The sequence below is a fragment of the Panulirus ornatus genome, chromosome 11 (genome assembly GCF_036320965.1).
Source record: "Panulirus ornatus isolate Po-2019 chromosome 11, ASM3632096v1, whole genome shotgun sequence".
In the NCBI taxonomy this organism is placed as follows: domain Eukaryota; kingdom Metazoa; phylum Arthropoda; class Malacostraca; order Decapoda; family Palinuridae; genus Panulirus; species Panulirus ornatus.
The window spans coordinates 13,450,018-13,477,734 of NC_092234.1; the positions used below are offsets into that span (position 1 = coordinate 13,450,018).

The 27,717-nt window shown below is 38.6% G+C and overlaps 1 protein-coding gene across 1 annotated transcript in view; it reads right to left on the reverse strand.

The window, feature by feature from the left end:
* Window positions 1–27,717, reverse strand: part of LOC139751284 (RAB11-binding protein RELCH homolog) — a 72,680-nt gene that overhangs the window by 41,491 nt on the left and 3,472 nt on the right. The window contains exons 2-5 of the mRNA XM_071666605.1: window positions 18,395–18,556; window positions 17,335–17,507; window positions 2,468–2,685; window positions 809–1,510 (exon numbers count right to left, since the gene is read on the reverse strand). Coding sequence (XP_071522706.1) covers window positions 809–1,510; window positions 2,468–2,685; window positions 17,335–17,507; window positions 18,395–18,556 — 1,255 coding nt within the window. The remainder of the gene's footprint in view (window positions 1–808; window positions 1,511–2,467; window positions 2,686–17,334; window positions 17,508–18,394; window positions 18,557–27,717) is intronic.

Sequence of the window (27,717 nt, forward strand, 5' to 3'; positions counted from 1 at the left end):
GTAAATTATAAGAACATTACGAGGAGACCGTTGCATTCACTGTATACACAAGATATCTTTAATTCAAGAAATCACTTAGGTAGAATGATCTGCAGAAATCCACATGAGAAGGATATGAAGGTTGAATGCAAGTGAAACTTTTCCTCACAGAAATAAAATCCCATATCACAAAAATAGTCCCATATTAGCAAAGCTAATCATGTGTTATGAATATGGCACCAAACAAAAAATTGTTGATACAAGAGAGAGAGCGACCAAGTCTACCATTTTAAGTAAAACATATTTAAAAAATCAGGCAATCAAACAATCACATAATCTATGTAGTCTGAGAAATACAAGTATTCTGAAGTGGAACCATTTGTTGGTGGGGTTTTTGGAAACGAGAGTATTTGTATTTACTATATATCATTACTTAAAATATTACCAGCAAGTGGTATCTAGTAGAAGTCCCTATACAGTCACTTTTGGATTTCGCACTGCAATGTGAGGCAGAACATGATGTCTAAGAAACATGAGGTTTGCAATTTGCCAAAGTCCCACTTATCAAATTCAGAAAAAAGTAATAACAACTTTCAAATACGCTGAGGTTAAGTATTAGTGGTAAATGTTTAAACAGGCCTTCAGTGTCAATTAGAGCAAAGAAATGACTCATTGCTGAAAGAACGGACACTTATAAAAGAACCTTTTGTTCTTTGGCAAACTGCATACTTTTTACTATATCAAACAATAGTGTTGCTATAATACTGTCAAAATTAATCAGGATTGTGAAAATTCTGCAATGTATATAAAAAAGCACTCATATACTTACCTCTTTGAGGAGGCTCTGAGCAACTTTTTTGCTTCAGTTTTCAACTGTGCTAAATATTTTTCAGTTGCAGCTTCACTTCCAACAACAGAATTAGTAATTCTGACATCTGCTGCCTGCAGATGTGAGTCTTGAGTAATACAAGATTCATCCATACTAATAGAATCTGAAGTGTTATCTACATGAGAGGATTCTTGTAGGCTCATTTCTGGTTTCACAGTATCCTCTTCCTCATTTAGAGTCATTTTATTTTCCATAGCCTCTGAAAGCTTTTCACTTACTGTGTCCTGTGCTTCTTCATGACTAGCTTGTATTAAAACTTCAATAGATTCTGAAGGGTCTTCATACCCACTTACAGCTTCCACTAAATCTTTTCCCTCAGGATTAGCCTCCTGACCATTTACATTTTTGATATTTTCATTATTATCTTGAGACTCTGCTTCTACTGAGGATCCAATTGTTTGAGTCCTTAATGGTACTGCTGCAGTTGTTACCATAACAAATCCTCCACCACCCCCTGATGTTTCCTCACTATCTGATATGCCCTCAGGTGACTCTCTGCCATCTCCATCAACATCAAGTGGGCTTAACTTCTCAGCAATATACATGTGTCCTTCAGCCTGTGTACGGTCTGTGTGCTTCTTGGGTGACGTAAGTGGGGTAATACTTGGAGTGGGGGTTCTTTGTTTTAATTTCTGTAGTTCTCTGAATAAAAGATGACATTCATACATTAGATTGAAGAGCTATTATGAATGTACAGTAAATTAGGCACATATAGACTTACATACAATACTCTTTATATACCTCAGTCTGCATGAGTAAAATCTCTAAAGAATATCGATTACCAGATGATAAAAAGTGGGTGCCATTTCTCCAAAAAAGCTGTTCATTACGTGCAGTTACTGTTAACATGAGAAAGTTATCAAAGAAAATAAACAACTTGGGAAAAAAACAACTACATGAAATAGACTTACGAGTGTTATGTCACTTGATACAGATACATTAATTTTGATATATGTCCACAAACAAAAACAAAATAAAGACTGCAGTGGAAATAATCTCTGGAAGCAAGCAAACATACTGCATATGACTAAGACCAAAGAGCATGGTATATGCATTTGAGAGACGGGACTGTGGTTTCGGTGAATTACATGACAGCTAGAGAATGTACGTAAGCAAATAAGGCCTTTTCTTTATCTGTTCCTTGTAGTACTTTGCTAACATGGGAAATAGGAAACAAGTATGAAAGAAAGATAATGGACATCTGCCTGCCCTCAAACTAAAGTTGCATCAAAATTACATAAAAATACTTCCTTTGATAAAAAATACTTCCTTTGATATGATTAAGATAAATGGGTTATATTCACTAAGACATGCTTTTAGTTAGTTGTTTTGCTGTGTTACAGTCCCTTAAGAGTATATCCATTTTCCCAAATTGATACAGCCAGGTCAGGTAGAAGTAATGTAATAAAATATTTGCTTACCCTATTCACTAGCTGCACTTTCTCATGAACATGCAAAGCCTCTAAAACAGATTCAATACTAAAAAATTTTTATCAGAATGTAGAAGACCTGTATGAAAATTCATTACCTGGATCAACCATCCAATTCAAAATAAATATAAAAACTCAATTCAAAACATATATACAAAGATTTACTTACCTCTCCTGGGCAGCATATTTACTATTCATTTCATTCAATTCTTCCTGTAGCTTTCTACGACATTCTTCCAGATGACTAATCTGACACTGTGAATTATTGTCTGTTTGGGAAGCACATGAAGTAAGGTGGGTGATGGAATGGCCACTCTCTCTTAAAAGCAGCACCAAGTTTGGTGGTCGGCCAGTGTTCAATCCCACATCATCCCAGTGTTCAAAATCCTGAAAATGTAATAGATCAGATTAGATTAAATGAAGATTCATAGCAAGGCTCTAAATCTTAAATACAATACAGAGTAATCATGACTGAGTTTCTAAGGTATGTAATTTACTGAAATATGACAGAGTTCACTAAACTTTTATGGAAGCTGTGAACAGTGTTGGAGGATAACACACTCCATTCATACTCCATGAAAAATGGGACTCAATCTCATGGCAGGGTATTATCTACAAAGGGCACAGACACAATAATCATTCATTCAAGTCATGATTAAAACTGATACGATGTGGCAAAAAAATAACAAACTTCTTATATCACATGTCTGTTGTTAATGGCTAGCAGAAATAACTAGATCACTAATATTTGATCATGTAGTGAATATCTGACTGAGTAAGGATCCAAATCAACCTACAACAATACCAAGAACTGAGGAATTCTAAAGAATGCCATCTAGTTAAGAAAAACAAACACTTGTTTAGTTACTTAATATTCCAAAAAACACTGGTTCTGATGTCCAAAAAACTATTACATTACCAAAGGAAATGCCCTACGTGTTCTAGAGAGAATACATGCCTACAGTGAGTTAAAACACCATTTCACACCCATTCCCCCACACAACAAAGTGCACCCACCAGGATATCACCCTCTCTGACTACCATATTATTCATAAGGCTGACTGATGGTTGCTCATAAAGATCCAAAAGCCAACCATCAACCCACCTAGGTCTATGACATCAAGGTGCAACGGTGAGATGTTGCCTTCTTAGTCACCAGGCTCTGTTCCTGAGGCCTATTGCTGTCATGACTCTAAAAACGTTTTTTAAAATGAATAATGGGGAAGGATGAGATGGGAAATTAAATACATGCTTACAGAACTCTGCCTTCAATGGAAAACAATTTTTCTTATTCTAAGGCCAAAAATTATCCCTGGGGATAGGGGAGAAAGAATACTTCCCACATATTCCCTGCGTGTCGTAGAAGGCGACTAAAAGGGGAGGGAGCGGGGGGCTGGAAATCCTCCCCTCTCGTCTTTTTTTTCTTTTTTTTTTTCCCCAAAGCAAGGAACAGAGAAGGGGGCCAGGTGAGGATATTCCCTCAAAGGCCCAGTCCTCTGTTCTTAACGCTACCTCGCTAACGCAGGAAATGGCGAATAGTATGAAAGAAAAAGAAGGCCAAAATTATTTTGAATTTGCACTGGACTGTCCTTTACTGAGGATGACATACCCAGGAACACACAAGAGAGATCACCCAGATCTAAGCAGAGGTATTTTTAAAGAAAGTGTTTACTGAAAGTTACAGACCACTTTTATAAACTCAATGTGAAAGATCTCAATCCTTAAACAGTGGTCAACATCATTTCTTTTTTTTTTTGCCACTGTCTCCCACGTTTGCGAGGTAGCGCAAGGAAACAGACGAAAGAAATGGCCTAACCCACCCCCATACACATGTATATATATACGTCCACACCCGCAAATACACATACCTACACAGCTTTCCATGGTTTACCCCAGACGCTTCACATGCCCTGATTCAATCCACTGACAGCACGTCCACCCTGGTATACCACATCGATCCAATTCACTCTATTCCTTGCCCTCCTTTCACCCTCCTGCATGTTCAGGCCCCGATCACACAAAATCTTTTTCACTCCATCTTTCCACCTCCAATTTGGTCTCCCACTTCTCCTCGTTCCCTCCACCTCCGACACATATATCCTCTTGGTCAATCTTTCTTCACTCATTCTTTCCATGTGCCCAAACCATCTCAAAACACCCTCTTCTGCTCTCTCAACCACGCTCTTTTTATTTCCACACATCTCTCTTACCCTTACGTTACTTACTCGATCAAACCACCTCACACCACACATTGTCCTCAAACATCTCATTTCCAGCACATCCATCCTCCTGCGCACAACTCTATCCATAGCCCACGCCTCGCAACCATACAACATTGTTGGAACCACTATTCCTTCAAACATACCCATTTTTGCTTTCCGAGATAATGTTCTCGACTTCCACACATTCTTCAAGGCTCCCAGAATTTTCGCCCCCTCCCCCATCCTATGATCCACTTCCGCTTCCATGGTTCCATCCGCTGCCAGATCCACTCCCAGATATCTAAAACACTTTACTTCCTCCAGTTTTTCTCCATTCAAACTTACCTCCCAATTGACTTGACCCTCAACCCTACTGTACCTAATAACCTTGCTCTAATTCACATTTACTCTTAACTTTCTTCTTTCACACACTTTACCAAACTCAGTCACCAGCTTCTGCAGTTTCTCACATGAATCAGCCACCAGCGAACAACAACTGACTCACTTCCCAAGCTCTCTCATCCCCAACAGACTTCATACTTGCCCCTCTTTCCAAAACTCTTGCATTCACCTCCCTAACAACCCCATCCATAAACAAATTAAACAACCATGGAGACATCACACACCCCTGCCGCAAACCTACATTTACTGAGAACCAGTCACTTTCCTCTCTTCCTACACGTACACATGCCTTACATCCTCGATAAAAACTTTTCACTGCTTCTAACAACTTGCCTCCCACACCATATATTCTTAATACCTTCCACAGAGCATCTCTATCAACTCTATCATATGCCTTCTCCAGATCCATAAATGCTACATACAAATCCATTTGCTTTTCTAAGTATTTCTCACATACATTCTTCAAAGCAAACACCTGATCCACACATCCTCTACCACTTCTGAAACCACACTGCTCTTCCCCAATCTGATGCTCTGTACATGCCTTCACCCTCTCAATCAATACCCTCCCATATAATTTAACAGGAATACTCAACAAACTTATACCTCTGTAATTTGAGCACTCACTCTTATCCCCTTTGCCTTTGTACAATGGCCACATCATATGATGGTCTTTTTGAGAACGGCAGCCATCATCACATGATGATCTAATTTTTCCCACCCCTGTTTAAATATCCAACTGACTTATGGTACTATTAGTAGCCAAAAGCCGTTGGTAACCAAGACACACTAAAAAATCATCTCTCCTCAACAACCCTACAGTCTTCATCATACATATACATCTGGTGACTTCTCAAGTCATGCTTACACTGACCCTTCTGGAAAATTCATAAAAGTTTGGATGATCTAAGAGACAAGGAAGATTATTTACCATATTCATCAGCTGGTGAGAAAAGAAGAATAACAGGTGAAATGTTTGATTGATTTTTATGGGAATAATTTGAGAAGACAGCATGGAACTCCATCACCCTTGCACTCAGCCTTTGTAGGGTTATATAGAGAGTACTGAACACCTATCTGATAAATCGAATGTATCATTATGGGCTACTTCTTAATACATCATGCAGTTCACGTGCTTTCTTTCAACTCCTCTATCATTTGATACCATTTTGAATTGTAAAGACTGTAAAATTATTCAATAAATAAAGTCACAATTATCTGTGTACAATCTGACCACACTATAGCTTGAGGTAGATCAAGACCAAAACAAAGCAAGTCTAACCCACACTACCAAAAACAAGTGCGATATGAAATGCACATGCTGCAGTGTTTGAGATTTTCTGCTTTTAATTCACTTCTTGAACTATTATCAATTAATGTATTACTACTTGCCCAGTCTGTTAAATCCAAAATCCGTTACATCATTGTCCGTTAAACAGAGGGTTTACTGTATATTCTAACTGAAAGGTGAATCAGATACTGTTTGCTGATGATACAGCAATGGTGGCAGATTTGAGTCAGAGACTGTGGACTTTGGCTTCTGAGTTTGGGAAAGTGTGCGAAAGGAAAAAGGTTGAGTGAATATAAAAAAAGCAAGGTTATTGGGTTTAGGATTGGAGTGAGAAAGGATAGCTGAGGCATGAGTCTGTATAAAGAAAGCTTGGCAGGTATGAAGTGTTTCAGATACTCGAGAGCAGACACTACATACAGCAAATGGAACCATGGTAGTTGTAGCGAGTCATAGGGTGGATGAGGGGGGTGAAGGTCCTGGGAGCATTGAGGAATGTGTGGAAAGAGATAACTGCCTGGAAAGACAAAGACATGCATGTCTGAAGGTACAGTAGTCCTGATGGTGCTGTGTGAATGCAAGGTATGGGTTCTAGATCAAAATGAATACCTGGTGAAGCCTTTGGGGGGTCTCCTAACCCCAGACCAGGCTGGGCCCAGGCTACAAGGTTGGGTTATTAGTCAATCCACGTGTACTTTGTAGATACTTGTCCAGGGCACTCTTAACCTTCTCAATTGTGCATCCCAGGATGTTTCTAATGATTGCAGGTAAGGTACAAACTCAAAATGGAAGGATGGTGTGAAAAAATTTATTATGCTCAGGGTTTGAACATGTTGTAGGGTGTTAGGCACATAGGGGACAGAGTGAAGAAGAGGTATGTGATACACAGGAGGCAATGTGCTGTCTATGAACTGAATCAGGGAATATGAAAAGTTAAGGAGATATCACAGAAAAGTCTGGCACCTGGATGTGAATAGGGGGCTAATGGTTTTGGAGCATTAAACATGACAACTTGGGAGATGTGAGCAAATAAGGCCCTGTCTTCATCTATACCTGGTATTACCTTGCTACAGCAGGAAACGGTGAACAAGTATGAAAACAACAAACATTTAACTGTAAGTACCATTTGCTGTTTACCGGGGTCAACGTACTGTCAGTGGATTGAACCAGGGCATGTGAAGCGTCTGGGGTAAACCATGGAAAGTTCTGTGGGGCCTGGATTTGGAAAGGGAGCTGTGGTTTCAGTGCAATATATACGACAGCTAGAGACTGAGTGTGAACAAATATGGCCTTTGTTGTCTTTTCCCAGCGCTACCTTACGCACATGCGGGGAGGGGGTTTTCATTTCATGTGTGGTGGGGTGGCGACGGGAATGAATAAAGGCAGACAGTATGAATTATGTACATGTGTATATATGTATATGTCTGTGTGTGTATATATATGTATACATTCAGATGTATAGGTATGTATATGTGCGTGTGTGGACGTGTATGTACATACATGTGTATGTGGGTGGGTTGGGCCATTCTTTCGTCTGTTTCCTTGCGCTGCCTCGCTAACACGGGAGACAGCGACAAAGTATAATAATAATAATAACCATTTACAGAGTACTGCAAAGCGTATAATTTTATACGAGTCGTGTAATATTACTAATTATATTCAAGTTATTCACCAGCAATGCTGTGACCACATATGAAACAGGAGTATAATTTTAATGTTCATGTTGTAATATTTCTTAACATATAAGTTGTTCATGATCAATCATGTTCCTGTGTAAGAAATTTACTTAATAGTAAAGTGTGATACCAAATCCAAGAAATAAAAAGAAACATGACCTCCATGTCCTTCACTAATATCTTGAACTTTCAGGCACTTCAGCCACACCCACTTGGATGCAGCTGTTCCTAATTTAAATTCTGACCATATAGTCCTCGACCTTTTGAGGGCATCTACTCATCATTTGCGAATTCCAAAGAAAGACACTTGAGAAAAAAAATTCTTTGAGGCTGCTAATCTGGTAAAGTAATTAACTGTGTCTCAAAGGAGAGAACTCTGCATTCTAAGCATGAAAGGATTATGGTGCTGTCCATAAGCAATGGACTTCCTCATGAATGGAAGCCCTATCCAGACTCTGGCATATCTATCAAAATCTTTATAAAATTTATATGGGATCTCTAAGCTAGGGAAATTTAGCATATTCTCATTTCCAGTACCCCAAATCACTACTTTGCTGTGTTTTATTGGAAAGAACGTGACCACCCACAGTGAAATTTTCAAAATGGTAACATCATTCATCTCCCAAACAGCAAGTTGATATATTGACAAGAGTCATTCTCTAAACTAATAAGCTAGGGCCTAATTTGTTGTTGGGCAGAGTAAATCTAAGTGAAAGCACCAAGTGAACTTGTGTTCAGGAACAAACAAATTCTTCTAAGGGAATGATAAAATTTGATTCCTGGAAAACATCTGGTTAAGTGAATCTTTAGTGACTTCATTTATATTAAGAGGGCTGAACTATACTGTTAATAAGCTCTGCTCCTCTAATACTGTCTTAATAGTATTGCTCTAATCTGGCAAAATACCTTGTCTACGTGAAAATCCAGGAATCAATAAAAATACACCAATGTGCATCCTTCAAATCCAAACTTATGTTTCATCCATCTATCAGAAGTGTATTGTGGATATTTTCCACTATGACAGTTTTGGATCTCCAGTGTTCAATCAGCATACTCAAAAATTAAAATTAAAGATCTATCATCATTCTTTTCTCCTTTTCTAATACTGAAAAAAAAACATTAATAAAATCTGGTCTCAGTCAATTTCACAATATTCTACTATGCTATTTCTATGATAAAGGTCTTTCAGAAGTGAGCTGGGACTTAACTTCTTAATTCTAACAAAATTTTAAATGAATTCAGCGGTACATCAGTGCTCTTAACAGCATATGAAAGGCCTTGCTAACTATTAGTATGGTGCCATATGTCATACACTTAGGCTCTGTGAGCATTCAATGGTACAATATGCTAAAATATACCATTTAAAGCTAGAGTGTATGAGACAGACAAATCCAAGTTAGAAATTTTTATTTCAACAAAAAATGGGTCAAAATCAACATAGTTCAAGTAACCCCCATGCGCTCCAAATTGCCTGTTCCGGACAAGTGTTTTTCTGTTTTGTTTCTTGCTATTCTGCATGTTTTCGAGTATCCAATAAAAAGAAAATATTAGAATCTTCAAACAGAAAATGCTATAAATGTGTTTACTGAGTTCCAAAGCAATTCATTTTAAATATGCATAAAACACACACACACACACACACCTTGTAGTTTGATTGGCATCGCTCTCAATGTTAGTACTCAAAGAAGACTGCTTTTAGTAAAACTAGAGCTAGCTAGCTTAGCATAAGAGGTTTTAAGAATGGATGGTTATCAAGAGAGCAAAAGGACAACACCACCATGAACTAAGTCAAAGTCTAAAAAATCATAAAGTCAGGAAGACTTACCAAGATCCATTTTCCCATGATAGAGATTTCAAAGCCTCATTCATCAATGAGTTATGCCAAGCAAAGTAGCATATGACCTATGGAACCTGATGCATGAATTTTATGAAGGATAAAATCATTAAAGGGACTGTATCTGGAGCCCAAAGAAAAAGATTAAGGTGCAATCAAGTCAATACTGCATAGGGTAGAATCACAACTTGTATAACTGAAGGATGACTGTGCTCTGTTTGCCTAATGTCTGATTGTTGCAAGGTCCAGACCAGATATTGATGAGATGCTCTGTGGAAGGTATTAAGAATATATGGTGTGGGATGCAAGTTGTTAGAAGCAGTGAAAAGTTTTTATCGAGGATGTAAGGCATGTGTACGTGTAGGAAGAGAGGAAAGTGATTGGTTCTCAGTGAATGTAGGTTTGCGGCAGGGGTGTGTGATGTCTCCATGGTTGTTTAATTTGTTTATGGATGGGGTTGTTAGGGAGGTGAATGCAAGAGTTTTGGAAAGAGGGGCAAGTATGAAGTCTGTTGGGGATGAGAGAGCTTGGGAAGTGAGTCAGTTGTTGTTCGCTGATGATACAGTGCTGGTGGCTGATTCATGTGAGAAACTGCAGAAGCTGGTGACTGAGTTTGGTAAAGTGTGTGGAAGAAGAAAGTTAAGAGTAAATGTGAATAAGAGCAAGGTTATTAGGTACAGTAGGGTTGAGGGTCAAGTCAATTGGGAGGTGAGTTTGAATGGAGAAAAACTGGAGGAAGTGAAGTGTTTTAGATATCTGGGAGTGGATCTGGCAGCGGATGGAACCATGGAAGCGGAAGTGGATCATAGGGTGGGGGAGGGGGCGAAAATTCTGGGGGCCTTGAAGAATGTGTGGAAGTCGAGAACATTATCTCGGAAAGCAAAAATGGGTATGTTTGAAGGAATAGTGGTTCCAACAATGTTGTATGGTTGCGAGGCGTGGGCTATGGATAGAGTTGTGCGCAGGAGGATGGATGTGCTGGAAATGAGATGTTTGAGGACAATGTGTGGTGTGAGGTGGTTTGATCGAGTGAGTAACGTAAGGGTAAGAGAGATGTGTGGAAATAAAAAGAGCGTGGTTGAGAGAGCAGAAGAGGGTGTTTTGAAGTGGTTTGGGCACATGGAGAGAATGAGTGAGGAAAGATTGACCAAGAGGATATATGTGTCGGAGGTGGAGGGAACGAGGAGAAGAGGGAGACCAAATTGGAGGTGGAAAGATGGAGTGAAAAAGATTTTGTGTGATCGGGGCCTGAACATGCAGGAGGGTGAAAGGAGGGCAAGGAATAGAGTGAATTGGAGCGATGTGGTATACCGGGGTTGACGTGCTGTCAGTGGAGTGAATCAAGGCATGTGAAGCGGCTGGGGTAAACCATGGAAAGCTGTGTAGGTATGTATATTTGTGTGTGTGGACGTATGTATATACATGTGTATGGGGGGGGTTGGGCCATTTCTTTCGTCTGTTTCCTTGCGCTACCTCGCAAACGCGGGAGACAGCGACAAAGTATAATAAAATAATAAAACTCTTAAAAAAAAATATGAATTTTCCTCACACTCAAGATCTCGCTCAGGGAACAAGGATGAACTCCTTATATGAGACAAAAGCAAACTAATGATTGCCTTTAAAACACTTTCAACAAACTGAAAGTCTGAAAATAGTGCCAAAGACCAAAATAACAATGCACCGCTAAATACAGATGAAAGCAGTAATTCTGATGATAAGCAATCCTGCTGAAGCAATATAATCATAGATAGAATGAAATGGGGAAGCAGTCATGTGTAAAAAGTTGCAGATCTTGCAAAGCATTTCTGTGTAAAGCTGAATCTGAGAGCTTTCAATTACACGGTTCATTTAGTATTTGACAGATATCATTTACCCATGTTACTTAAACAGACGACCAGAGTAAGACACATCAGTACAAATACATCCATGAGCTACAGAGTTGTTGACAACCCCCATTAGCAAGTCTTACAATGAAAAATTTCTAATCACATAAAGACACAAAGGTCCAGTTAACTTCATACTTGGCTGAAAAAGTGGTACAGGAATATCAAAATTCACCAAAAATCATCATTGTTAATCATAAATTGTCAGTTGTCCAATGAAAGAGATATGTCATCTTGAATGCTCGCATGAAGAGGCAAACCAACATTCTGTTTGATGTAAAAACCCCAGACACGGATGTTCTTGTCCTCTGTATCAGAAGGTTCCCTGATCTCACCCCCAACACTAATTTCGTAATCGATGCTGGAAACATCCAGGCATACCATTAACATAAGACAGATATGTATGCAACTAGCTGAGATGGAAGCCAAAGCTCTACCTGATTGTCATGCATTCTCTGGGTCAGACCAAACAAGGTGATTTGCTAAGAAGAGCAAGAAAACATGTTGAGGACCTTTCATAATTCCTTTGGAGATATCAAGACTGTATTTGCCAGTCTCGGTATACAAACCATGCAATCCAGTGAACCAGTCGAGAAATTGGAAGAATATGTTTGCCATCTTTACAACTCTGGAACCTTTAACATTAATGTCTCCAAACTATGCAGGAAACTTTTTTGCATGAAACAAGCAAAAAGAGAGATGCTTTTAAGGAAGCAATACTAAGGTCTCATTGCCAAGCTATGATATGGGAATCAGTTTTAGTTCCAACACCAGACCTACCACCAGCAACAGACAACAGCTGGAATATTGATAATGATATGTTCAAGTCATCCTACACAGTAAAGCAATATCTTCAACAGGCCATTATCAATCTAGCACAAAGCAACTGTACAAATTCCTAATGCCAGTCAAGATGCTCTGGCAGACAACATAGTAAGCATTGCACCAAGATATGCAAGTGTAACTCCAGTGAGAGTTCTGCAAAAACATTCGGAAACATCATCTAGATCAATACATCTGACCTTTACACTCATGAATGAAGTGTGTCATATCACTCATATTACTCTAACTAATCATCCAGTAATGAAAAGATGATTTTCTATATACATCTAATGTACATTATCCATTAAATAACTTTTATGACATCAGAGTAACCTTATCATGATTAAAAGAATAAAACATTTTGCATTTTATAAATTCTACAATTAATATACTATCAAATGATAACAAATATGTTGACAGAAAATTGTTTTCAACAGGATACTAACATTTTTGTAACCCCACCACATTACTGCGAAACCATTTTTGGCAAAAATTCTTTTTGGGGGCTCCTGAAGTGAAATAAGAAGGAAGAAATTCCCAACTTGGTTTTTCAGAATCAGGGCACCACAGAGAATAAGAAAACATAAGTTGGTAACTTTTAACTTTGAATGGATGCGGATGACACACGGTTCTGCAGTATAACCAAATCTTAAGGATTAATCTTTCCATTTTCTATGTTGGAGGCTGTGGTCATAGACAAAACTCCACATCAAGGACTGGCTTTAAATGAAATAAGAAGAGGTTAATGAAAGTAACAAAGGAGACGTGAGAAAAAGTTTTGTAAATTTTGGAAAAAGTGAAAAAGCTGTCTCCTAAAAAGTGCCAGATCACTGTTATTGGGAAAGACATGAGGAAGTAGATAGTTCCAAAGTTTTGCCAAAAACTGTTATCAAAACAGTTCCCCCCCCTTGAGTTACCAAAGGCCACACAGTAATTATATGACACAGTAGCTTGCTTGGTGTTGCTTGGTCTAACTGATGGTAGGGGCACTTAAGCAGCCAGCTCTTGGAAAGAACAGTAAATCCTCAATTTAATGGACTGACAGGGGGGAAGAGGTGTCTGTTAATGCCAAAAGTCCATTAAATCGAATGTAACCTATTTCTGTGCCACATTTAAGTTCATACACTTTCATTTAACTCTTGTAGGGTTTAGTGTGTGGTACCATAGTTGGGAGGCAGGCACCCAGCAGTGTGGGAACATTCGCCAGGCAGTTGGACGCAGGAGTCAGACTGAGATAGAGGTGATGTCACCCCTCTCTTGTGAAATGATACTTCTTTATAATAAAGGGAGGACAGACTACTTGCTTTCATTGCACCACTTACAATCACTTGATGCCATTCTGATTTGTAAGGATTGCAAAATTATTTGATAAATAAAGTCACAATTCTAAAATAACAGACACTGTATACAAACTGATGTGCAGATAGCTTGAGGCAGACTGAGACCGAAACAAAACAAGTCTACCCCACACTACAAAAAGCAAGTGCAATATGAAATGCGCATGGTGCGACGTTTGAGATTTTTGAATTTTCAAAAAATCATTATCAATTAATGTACTGTATTATCATTTGTCCGTTAAATAAGAAATCCATTACATCAGGGTTCATTAAATCCGAAATCCATTATATTGGGGTCCATTAAATCAAGAGTTTACTGTAATACCTATAGAAGAGGGAAAGTGAACAACACTATGAAGCACAGGGAGGGGGTCAAGTTTTGAGGATAGAATGGGAGCACTAAAGCAGACTATTTTTGGGCACAACTCTGTTTGGTAAGGATACAGAGTAAGAACCACCCCAATTGTGAAAACAGGATGGACCAACCACATGTATAAACAGAGCAGGTGTTTGAAAGAAATGCAATTCAAAATCTAATGAGATGTTGAAATTTCTTAGAAGCAAACAGCTATTACTGTATTGTAAAGTCTCCAAGATAAGGTGAATGTTAAACTTACACCAAGTATGTTCATCAAGAAGTGAAATAACAGATCCAACAAAGGAGAAAGGGAAATTGTGAGGGAACTTTGACAGAGGGATAGGCATGAACTGGGTCTTGGAAGCATCAAATCTAACCACATTTTCTGCACCTGAGATATCATGTCCAAGTCTGAGCTTATCAAGGAAGTTGTGTCACAGTGAGATGCAGATCTAGTGAAAGAAGATGGAGCAGATTTGAAGGATGTGGAGGAATGCAGTGTTAAGCTGTCAGCATTTGTTTTTTAGTATAAGAAAGGAAATCCTTGTAAAAAAAAAAAAGTTTATGAGACGTGATAGAACCTTGAAGGACACTGCTGTTGATGGAAAAAGGGGGAGAGCTGGTTCATCAACAACCACAGAGATAGATCAGTCAGAGAGGAAGTTAGATATGAGGGAGCAAAGTGAGGGAGGGAAGCCGCAGGGAAAGTTTAGAGACGAGACCCTCATGCCACACCCTATCAAAAGCTTTGGATATATCAAGGGTAAGTAGATAGGATTCCCAGAAATATTTCAGAACTGATGATAGTATTAAGACTGAAAAAGATATCACCAGCAGATTTCATCTCACAGAAGCCATACTGGTGTTCAGAGAGAAGTCTGTGAGATTCAAGATGTCTGAGAATATGAGAGTTGAGGAGGGATTGAAAGACTCTGGAAATAGGAATCAAAACAACAAGACTATAGTTAAGAGGGGTTAGAATGGTCAACCTTCTTTGGGAATGGATGTACCAACACACATTTTTAAGAAGGAAAACTTATGGTTCTTGAACAGAAATGAAACAGATGAGGAAGCAAAGGTACAAGTTCTGAGGCACACTCTTTCAGAACACAGAGATGGATACAATCAGGTCCATGAACCTTACCTGTGTCCAAAGAGAAGTGCATTTTGGACAGTCTGAAGAGATTACAGGGAGGATCATAGTGATTATCAAGAGGGGCATCAGGGAGTAAAGGAATATTAGTCACCCAAGGCAGAGTTAGAGAAGAAATGAAAGCCAATGCAGAAGAAAGTTATAGCACCACCAGAATGGAAAAGTAAAGGAAAGGTATAGCAACAGAAGTTGTTAGATATGCCTTGAGCTAAAAAACAAAACAGACCTGTCAGTGGATGAAGGGGAGATATCAATGACTTCCTCTGGATAGGGGATCACTTTGCCTTACAGATAATGTACTTACAATTACTACATGCAGTGATAAATGCTGAATGGGAGTTGGAGGAGGGAGATTTTCCAAGCCTGATATGCCTGATCCCTTGCCTGAATGGCCGCAGAACAGGAATGGCTGACCCATGGATTGGAGGAAGAGGGGATATGTGCTTTCATTCCTGCAACAATAATCTCAACTATGTGTCTGGCAGAGACAGAAGCATCACCTTAAGAGAGATAGGAGTCTAACCAAGGAAAGAAAATATAAGTTATTCCAGTCAGCTTTATGAGGTGCCAATATCTATGTTAAGAAGGGGCTAATGGAGGGGAAAGTACTGTTAAAATAAATACATTTAGATGAAACCAACCCCTTAGTTTCACTGAGTTACTTGGAATCAGCTCATTTCAATATGGTAGTTTTAGACTGGATAATGAAACTTTCCTCTTCAAAGAAACCTCTCTTAACAGCAATGTGACCTTTGCATCTCACAGAATGACAAGAAAACCACATGTATTGCAAAATCTATCTAAAGATGTTTTAAAGAAGTTTTCTTGGCCTGCTTCCTGCATCTTCTCTCTGTCTTCTGACACATGATTTCCACTGAAAAAAAAACTGCTTATTATGCAGAACACATACAAAGTTCCAAATTTTATGGCATTCTGGTTTGCATGAATACGAAAAGAGAAAAGTTGTAATTGTTCCACCTTTTTCAGAGAAGCTAAAGCATTAGTCAAAATATGTAAAAACCAAATGGCAGAAGTTTTGTATGACATCAGTAATACCTGTGAAGAGCCAATGATGAAAAGAACGCTTGCTACTATCAAGACAAAATAAAAAAAACTTAGAGGGTGGTCTTGACTGCTAGAGCCTAGAATATGGATGATCCTGAAATGTATCCGTGACAGAGAATGGATGTGAGCAAATGTGGCCTTTCTTCATGTTCTTGGCACTGCCTCACTAATGCAAGAAACAGCAAACAGGTATGAAAAAATATATTTCTACCTTCTTAATACTTAAAACAAATCAACCATCTATGATTCCCTCAATCATCTATGATTCCCATTGCACAATCATTATCACTAATTGTGGATGATCAAAAAGACACCCATATTGATATCAATATGTGAAAGAAATGTCCAATCATCAAAGTCCATGATTCCCCTCATATCACTGCTATCAGTTTTCAGAAAAGAATTAAAAAATCATTATCATGTATAAAGATGAACTTTAATTTCTGAAAGTATCTTCTTCCTATATATATTGGAGTTAGTGACAAACATAAGGATAAAAAAATGCACAAAAATCAACAGAAAATCAAACATGGAAAGTGTACTACTTATACTATGGGTGACAAGAAAGAGAAACAATTATCACCAAAACACACAAAATATACAGTAACAAAAATGTAGACCGTAATATCGATGTCTCCCTAAAGTTTTCAAGAAAACTCACCAAAAAGCTTTCAATAACTTCAGAAAAACTTTGGAAAGGTGGGAGGTTGGCAAAAATGGCTAGCTGTGCAACAGTGGCTTCAGCTTCCACATTAGTTACTGCATACTTTTTAAGGAGAGATTTCATATCTTTCACAAGACATAATATAGTTACACTTTTTGCATAAGCTACACAAGACTGTGAACAGTATAGTCCTGTGCTCTTAACAGCCTGAGGTAACCACAAGAACTGTGACATGAAGTGGAGAGGGAATGTGAAGTTAAAAATGGATTACACATCAACAACCCTATAAAGAAATGACAACCTATCCAGAAATCAGATAAGTTATGCAAAAAGGGGGATATACCCTTACATACCTGGTCATCATTTTCATCAGCAAATGTAATTGCAGTTAGTTTGTAAGAGTTTGTCACAAGATACTCATTGATTAAGAAGTTCAATGTTCTCTTCTCATGTGGACGGATAGATGACAATGATGCTATGAGAGCTGGTTTATCAGCCTCCTCTTTTTCAACAGATGGTTTTGATTCTGGAAACATATAATATTTACTTTAATTTCAGTACATTAGTAAATAAATGATACAATACAGGCAAAAAAGTCCTAATTACACACTTGAGGTATTGTACACTGTGTCTTGAGTTTTTCATGTTTTCCCTGTCATTGGTGTGCTCCTGCTGTTTTCCCTCAGGTTTTCGATGATATAATGCACTTAAGAAAAAAAAATTGCTGGTATGAAAACTCCATGAAAAGATACGAGATTTCATTAAAAGACTTACACCAAACAGCTACAGCCTGGACCAATCAAATGACCCGAGATATCTTGCACATCTTGATGATACATACAAGCTGATTTGAACACGGTAATATCCAATTCCAATTAAAGCGTTTATAAAAATCTTAGAACAAAGGAATAGTGGGAATGATGTATCAATGTATGAAAAACTTGAGTTAGAGAAACACTTCTGGTTATACTTCTTTTCTGGTAGCTGTATGCATATTTTTCACACTCAAGAATAAAAAAATGTATCTCATATATACAGTAAAAACTCAAATGCATAATGGTGTATGGCAATTCTAAAATTATTCATTCTTGCACACCGTTCCTTAAGATAAATAGTAACATCAAACACCAAAACATTACACCAGGTACTCATTAATAAAACAGGAATAAGTTCCTACTAAAGGTCCTCCATGAAAACGAATGTGGAAAATGTAGATAAATCAATGAGGATTCACCATCCTTTGACCATCATAAAATATGGGAGACAAGCAAGTACTCATTCACATCTGAGATCAGCATGTGAGAAAAACAAGCTTGGCATAAGCCATTATCTAGACAAAAAAATGAGGATGAAAACCACACACTAGTGCACTGCATCACATCTGTAATATCGTAATGTACTCCTTACACTTACCTGTTGCTTGTGTGAGATTTGTTCTGAGTCCCTGAATTGTCTCACGTGCCTTACGAAGTTCAAACTCAAGGACAGCCACTCGTTCATCCACAGCTCTCTCTCCATCTTCACTAAGATGGCCCCAATCCAGAGAGTCAAGGGTAGTCTGGCTGGAGGATCGTGCTGAAATGTAATGCATCTATAGGAACAAAATATAATCAACTAAAAGCTTACAACAATGTTTAGTATGCAAGCTCATCCATGTCAAAGATGCACCTGAATGGAATTGATAACAATTCTGTCTGGTGGTATCTAACCTAAGTTGCTGGGCTATAAGATGTACCTGAATTTACAAAAAAGATGCAACATCCACCAGTGCCATGTTTATTATTTTTTATATTTATTTTGCTTTGTCGCTGTCTCCCGTGTTAGCGAGGTAGCGCAAGGAAACAGACGAAAAAATGGCCCAACCCACCCACATACACATGTATATACATACATGTCCACACACGCAAATATACGTACCTATACATCTCAATGTACACATATATATACACACACAGACATATACATATATACACATGTACATAATTCATATTGTCTGCCTTTATTCATTCCCATCGCCACCTCGCCGCACATGGAATAACAACCCCCTCCCCCCTCATGTGTGCAAGGTAGCGCTAGGAAAAGACAACAAAGGCCCCATTCGTTCACACTCAGTCTCTAGCTGTCATGTAATAATGCACCAAAACCACAGCTCCCTTTCCACATCCAGGCCCCACAGAACTTTTCATGGTTTACCCCAGACATTCACATGCCCTGGTTTAATCCACTGACAGCACGTCGACCCCAGTATACCACATCGTTCCAATTCACTATATTCCTTGCACGCCTTTCAACCTCCTGCATGTTCAGGCCCCGACCAAAATCTTAACAGACTCAAAATCTTTTTCACTCCATCTTTCCACCTCCAATTTGGTCTCCCACTTCTCCTCGTTCCCTCCACCTCTGACACATGTATCCTCTTGGTCAATCTTTCCTCACTCATTCTCTCCATGTGACCAAACCATTTCAAAACACCCTCTTCTGCTCTCTCAACCACGCTCTTTTTATTTCCACACATCTCTCTTACCCTTACATTACTTACTCGATCAAACCACCTCACACCACATATTGTCCTCAAACATCTCATTTCCAGCACATCCACCCTCCTCCGCACAACTCTATCCATAGCCCACGCCTCGCAAGCATACATAATTGTTGGAACCACTATTCCTTCAAACATACCCATTTTTGCTTTCCGAGATAATGTTCTCGACTTCCAAACATTCTTCAAGGCTCCCAGAATTTTCGCCCCCTCCCCCACCCTATGATTCACTTCCGCTTCCATAGTTCCATCCGCTGCCAAATCCACTTCCAGATATCAAAACACTTTACTTCCTCCAGTTTTTCTCAATTCAAACTTACCTCCCAATTGATTTGACCCTCATCCCTACTGTACCTAATAACCTTGCTCTTATTCACATTTACTCTTAACTTTCTTCTTTCACACACTTTACCAAACTCAGTCACCAGCTTCTGCAGTTTCTCACATGAATCAGCCACCACCACTGTATCATCAGCAAACAACAACTGACTCACTTCCCAAGCTCTCTCATCCACAACAGACTGCATACTTGCCCCTATTTCCAAAACTCTTGTATTCACCTCCGTAACAACCCCATCCATAAACAAATTAAACAACCATGGAGACATCACACACCCCTGCCGCAAACCTACATTCACTGAGAACCAATCACTTTCCTCTCTTCCTACACGTACACATGCCTTATCTTTCTTTCATACTATTCACCATTTCCCGTGTCGGCGAGGTAGCGTTAAGAACAGAGGACTGGGCCTCTGAGGAAACATCCTCATCCAGCCCCCTTCTCTGTTCCTTCCTTTGGAAAAAAAAAAAAAAAAGAGAGGGGACGATTTCCAGCCCCCCGCTCCCTTCCCTTTTAGTCGCATTCTACGACACGCAGGGAATACATGGGAAGTATTCTTTCTCCCCTATCCCCTTATATCCTCAATAAAAACTTTTCACTGCTTCTAACAACTTGCCTCCCACACCATATATTCTTAATACCTTCCACAGAGCATCTCTATCAACTCTATCATTTGCCTTCTCCAGATCCATAAATGCTACACACAAATCCATTTGCTTTTCTAAGTATTTCTCACATACATTCTTCAAAGCAAACACCTGATCCACACATCCTCTACCACTTCTGAAACTACACTGTTCTTCCCCAATCTGATGCTCTGTACATGCCTTCACCCTCTCAATCAATACCCTCCCATATAACTTACCAGGAATACTCAACAAACTTATACCTCTGTAATTTGAGCACTCACTCTTATCCCCTTTGCCTTTGTACAATGGCACTATGCAAGCATTCTGCCAATCCTCAGGCACCTCACCATGAGTCATACATACATTAAATATCCTTACCATCCAGTCAACAATACAGTCACCCCCTTTTTTGATAAATTCCACTGCAATACCATCCAAACCTGCTGCCTTGCCGGCTTTCATCTTCCGCAAAGCTTTTACTACCTCTTCTCTGTTTACCAAATCATTTTCCCTAACCCTCTCACTTTGCACACCACCTCGACCAAAACACCCTATATCTGCCACTCTATCATCAAACACATTCAACAAACCTTCAAAATACTCACTCCATCTCCTTCTCACATCACCACTACTTGTTATCACCTCCCCATTAGCCCCCTTCACTGAAGTTCCCATTTGGTCCCTTGTCTTAAGCACTTTATTTACCTCTTTCCAAAACATCTTTTTATTCTCCCTAAAATTTAATGATACTCTCTCACCCCAACTCTCATTTGCCCTCTTTTTCACCTCTTGCACCTTTCTCTTGACCTCCTGCCTCTTTCTTTTAAAAATTTCCCACTCACTGGCCATGTTTATATACCAAATAAAACTTTTGATTGAGTTAGTAAAAATGCCGCTCACAGTCAAGGGTAGCAGCCCAAGCATTTGTATCAGTTCACTACATCCATTCTTAATTAAGTACAAATACTTTGACATGCCCTGTTGGCATGTGTACCTGCTGAAGAACTTGATGGTCATTTTCTACTCATGGTGAGGGATTTTGGTAAAGTTTGGAAAACAATATTCACACACTAAAAGAGATTGGAGTGGCATCACCCTAACACTGTACTGCATATACATTGCAGCAGAGCTTTAGGTTTGATGCCATGTTTAAAATTTTCACCATTTGAAAAAGCATTAATATGAAAACCAAGACTCACTTATTTCAACAACGATGAAAACTAAAATGAATTTCATGAGCCTGAGGGAGTTATGTTAGGTTTACAAATGCTCTCTTGGGTACTACAAATATGTCACCTATTTTTACATTATCTAGCCTCATATTTTTCCTGATCATCATAGTCCTGGCCAATATCATCTTAAACCACACTGAATTAAAAAGGAAAATACTCCAAATCTTGCTACTTTGGTCCCATTTTACTCTAAGTACAGTACCAGGAATGTCTTCTTTAGCAAGGCATTCAGTCTATTCAATGGATTTGTGAACCCCTCTTTTCAAGAAGCAGATGAGTTCATAAACTTGTGGCAGCATTTCTACATGCACTCTGACTACACCTAAATGACATGGGAGCAGCACATTTTTGTAGGCTCCTCAGTAAGTTGGTAAGAGGTAAGTTGGTAAGTTGTTTTGGTCAAAAAGTGCAGCCTATGTGGAACAGACCCACCCCCTCCATAAGCACCTTTCCAAATAGGTCTCACTTTCCACTAAAGATGTCTTATGCTCATGCTCAGAGTATACGCAATAAAGTTTCAAAGTAGTGATAAAAGAATTATAAGGGTATTATGATATGATCACCATTTCTTAATCTTGCTTAGATATCAGCAATAGAGATTTCCTTGCCGAATACTCAATTCCAGGGTATGCTCTATTTAATAGGAATTGGGGAAACAAAGAAGGCAGTGGTGTCCTACTTTTCATCAAAGCTCATTCAAATCTTGCACTAAAAACTACTGTAGCCATTGAGAATGTTGACTATTTTTGTAGAAATTATAGATAAACTACATAAGAAAACTACAGTAGAACTAGTTTATAGGCCCCCTTCAAAGACACCAGAGATAGAAGAAAGATCTTATGATCTGGTAGCAAAAATCTTTAATGAACCTGATTCTATTACAGTAGGATAGTTTAACATACCAGCATCTAAATGGAAAGAATACCTTTACAGTATTTCTAGTGTGGACTCTACCTAAAGTTGCTTGACAGTGCCTGATTCCAATTAGTTTAGAAACCTACAAAAAACCTGAACTTGGAAAAAAATTGGTACAAGTGATAGACAATTCACTTTTAAGGTCATTTCAACACAGCATGTAATGTTGTTCAACATGACAATCACAAAAAAAAATCAAAAGACAAATCTTACTGATCTTCGCATTGCTCTTAACAGACAAACCTGTGATGATATGGACAATGAAAATAACATACACGAATCTTGTAAAAGCTTCACTTAAACCTTTATAGCATAATATACGTGCCAACACATAGCAGAAACTGTATTATTATAACAAAACTCAGGCAGTGGAATGTGAAATATAAAAAAAGCCTGTTGTCTGAAATGTAGCTCATAAGAAAACAACATGGTACAGTACGTAATGTAAATATGCATAGAGAAAATAAGTGAGTTATACGACACAGTAAACATCAATATGAAGCATAAATTGCTAAAAACAGCAAAAGAAACCCTATGAAGATCTATAATCATATTGGAAGCAATAGTCATTAACCAGGCAATAGGTCCATCAATTATTGAAAACGGTGACCTGGTTCAAGACAATGATGCCATGGCAAAAATATCAAATGAATTTTTTGCATCTGTATCTATTATTGAAGACACAACCCATGTCCTGAATCCAATTTCACTGATATAAGAAGGAAACATTCTTCAGCAAATTGACATAAAAACCAGAGACATACTTTAAGCCATAAACAAAATGAAAATAAAAGGCAGGCCCTGATAAGTTTTATCCAAGAACAATAAAAGAAGAAAAAAATGAAATACTTAAGCCCTTGACAGCCCTTTTCAATAAGTCACAGGCTACAGGAAAAGTTCTAGATGAATGTAATACAGGTACACCATCGCATTTCCGGCAACTGATGGCTCGGCACTTCCTTTAGTCCAGACAAAATTACATGAGGGAACTTGAAATCACCGTGGCCACCAGACGAGTTTACTGGGCGGCCACAGATGGCATTGTGTGTAGGGCACACTTATTTACATTCTTTACGCTGCACTTGTTGGTGGTGATACTGCAATTCTGTGAGATTCTTAGCTTATTTTGCTTAAATTTGACCCTAGCTATGGCTTCTAAGAAATATGAGTGTCAGTTGTGGTGTCAAAAGTAAACATCAGTCTATATCGATCCAAGATAAAGTAGAACTGTTGAAAAAAATGGACCGTGGTGTTTTGGTGGATAAGCTGTGTGACATCTACAGTATTGGTTCATCAACTGTTTATGATATAAATAAGCAAAAGGAGAAAATATTGAAATTCTATGCAGACAGCGATTCTAAGAAGCAAATGACAATTAGAAAACTATGAAAGATGGTAAGAGTACTGAACACAATCAAGTGATGATGGAATGGTTTCAACAGCGTCAGAGTGATGGAGTGGACTTGTCAGGTAGCATGATAATGGACCAGGATAAGTTGTTCCATAAAGAATTTAAATTACAAAATGAGCATGACTATAGTGAAAAATGGCTTCAAAGATTCAAGAAGCCTCAAGGAATTTCCATGAATAAAGTGTGTGGAGAAAAGCAGACTGCAAAACACAAAGGAGCTGCCAAGTATGTGGACGAATTTGCAAAACTCATAGCTGACGAGCAACTCAGTCCTGAGCAGGTGTATAATGCAGACAAAACTGCATTATTCTGGCAATGCACACCTAAGATAACACTAACCACATAAGATGAAGACCCCAAAGGATTCAAACAATCTAAGGATAGACTTACCATCTTAGGGTGCTTAAACCTTTACTATTTGTTTAACTCAAATTTCTAGTAGTCCATGGTATACTTTAGACACATGGGAGATGTATGATTCGTGGGTTAGAGGTGTGTTGATGAATTATCATTACATGACCATGGCTGGTCTGGCAAAATAGTTAATCCGGTATGGCTTGGGAACCAAGAGTGCCAGAAAATCGGTGGTGTACCTGTACCAATATTCAAAAAAGGTTTGCTAGTGTAACACAGATATTGAAAAAAAGGTAATTCAAGGCCCAGAAATCATCATCCTATTAGCTTAACATCTGTAGCTGGAAAACTTGTGGAAACCATCATTCAAAACAGATTTGGAAACTACTTAGGAGACCATTACTTAATAAACAATTCTCAGTATGCTTTTCGATGAAATCCCTTATGTCTAATAAATCTGCTTAATTTCTTTTATAATATAGTCAACATGTATGACAAAAGTACAGCAGTTGTGTTATCTATCTAGATTTTCAAAAAGCTTTTAATAAAGTTTCGCATCAAAGGTTACAAGCAAAAATTACGTCACATGACACTGATGGGTTTGTGCTTCAGTGGCTAAGAAATTGGTTGACTGGCCACTGACAAAGAGTTGTGATTAATGGTCTTGCCTCATAATGGTTCAATGTAACAAGTAAAGTGCCACAAGGATCAGTCATGGGATCACTTCTCTTTCTCATACATATTAATGATACTGATAATGGGCTGTATTGCAAGATATCAAAACTTGTTGGAAAATAAATCAACAAATCAACTTGAACATCTACAGCTTAGAAGTGACTTAGACAAACTGATGAACTGGGCTCATACAAGGCCACTGAATCTTCATACTGATAAGTACAAAGTTTTACATATCAGTAGTAAAAATGAAAAGGCAAGCCATGCCATGAATTCTGTTGAACTGCATTAGGTAAATGAGGAAAAAGAATCAAGCACAATAATCTCTGGTGACCTTAAACCAAGTAAGCAGTGCTTAGAAGCAGTGAAAAGAGCAAGATAACGTTTTTAATTCATAGGTAGGGCCTTTGAATTTAAGTCCTGGACCATTTACAATTCATTGATTCATCCACATCTTGATTATTGCATTCAGTTTTGGTCACCCTACCTAAAAATAGGACATAGAATGAAGTACAGCATCGAGCTTTCAAGATGATTCCCAAACTGAGAAACAATTCCCAAGATCAGATTAAATGATGAATCTATCGAGCTTAGAAAATAAATCATAAGATAATTCAACAATGTTGTATGGTTGCGAGGCGTGGGCTATGGATAGAGTTGTGCGCAGGAGGATGGATGTGCTGGAAATGAGATGTTTGAGGACAATGTGTGGTGTGAGGTGGTTTGATCGAGTAAGTAACGTAAGGGTAAGAGAGATGTGTGGAAATAAAAAGAGCGTGGTTGAGAGAGCAGAAGAGGGTGTTTTGAAATGGTTTGGGCACATGGAGAGAATGAGTGAGGAAAGATTGACCAAGAGGATATATGTGTCGGAGGTGGAGGGAACGAGGAGAAGAGGGAGACCAAATTGGAGGTGGAAAGATGGAGTGAAAAGGATTTTGTGTGATCGGGGCCTGAGCATGCAGGAGGGTGAAAGGAGGGCAAGAAATAGAGTGAATTGGAGCGATGTGGTATACAGGGGTTGACGTGCTGCCAGTGGATTGAATCAAGGCATGTGAAGCGTCCGGGGTAAACCATGGAAAGCTGTGTAGGTATGTATATTTGCGTGTGTGGACGTGTGTATGGGGGGGGGTTGGGCCATTTCTTTCGCCTGTTTCCTTGCGCTACCTCGCAAACGCGGGAGACAGCGACAAAGTATAAAAAAAAAAAAAAAAAAGATAATTCAAAATTTAATACAAGTATTCAAAATGATCAAAGGCTTTGATAATCACGATCTATCATGTTACTTAAGACATAATTCATCTTATTCTACTCCTGGTAATGGATAAAAATTCATGAGCAAATATATATACTTTGAATGAGGGAGGTACTTTTTCTTCAAAAGGATTGTTGACATATGGAACAATTTGCCAATTAATTAGAATGGTTGAAATGACAAATACAGATACATCTAAAAATAGATGATATATAAAACATTTCAGGTCCACAACTTTCATTATTTGCACCATCATAGTTACAATAACATCAGTACTTAATCATCTGTATGCCTTCTAACTTTTACCACACTAATCTGTGAGTTTCTAATATCTTCCACTATCACAAACACCCTTGAAAGAAAGAAAGGGTTTGTTGCTTTTTGAATTCCTTTGTATATGGTGAATATACAAAATATCTAAATATTTAAAAAGAGAGATATACATAAATATACGTATGTAAGTAGGAAAGATGGCCAGAGAGTGTTACTGGATTACATGTTAATTGATAGGTGTGCAAAAGAGAGACTTTTGGATGTTAATGTGCTGAGAGGTGCAATTGGAGGGATGTCTGATCATTAATGATCTTGTGGAGGGGAAGGTGAAGATTTGTATGGGTTTTCAGAAAAGAGGGGAGAATGTTGGGGTGAAGAGAGTGGTGAGAGTAAGTGAGCTTGGAAAGGAGACTTGTGTGAGGAAGTACCAGGAGAGACTGAGTACAGAATGGAAAAAGGTGAGGACAAAGCAGGTGAGGGGAGTGGGGGAGGAATGGGATGTACTTAGGGAAGCAGTGATGGCTTGCGCAAAAGATGCTTGTGGCATGAGAAGCGTGGGAGGTGGGCAGATTAGAAAGGGTAGTTAATGGTGGGATGAAGAAGTAAGATTATTAGTGAAAGAGAAGAGAGAGGCATTTGGATGATTTTTGCAGGGAAAAAATGCAAATGAGTGGGAGATGTATAAAAGAAAGACGCAGGAGGTCAAGAGAAAGGTGCAAGAGGTGAAAAAGAGGGCAAATGAGAGTTTGGGTGAGAGAGTATCATTAAATTTTAGGGAGAATAAAAAGATGTTTTGGAAGGAGGTAAATAAAGTGCGTAAGACAAGGGAACAAATGGGAACCTCAGTGAAGGGGGCTAATGGGAAGGTGATAACAAGTAGTGGTGATGTGAGACGGAGATGGGGTGAGTATTTTGAAGGTTTGTTGAAAGCGTTTGATGATAGAGTGGCAGATATAGGGTGTTTTGGTCGAGGTGGTGTGCAAAGTGAGAGGGTTAGGGGAAAATGATTTGGTAAACAGAGGTAGTAAAAGCTTTGCGGAAGATGAAAGCTGGCAAGGCAGCAGGGTTGGATGGTATTCCTGTGGAATTTATTAAAAAAGGGGGTGACTGTATTGT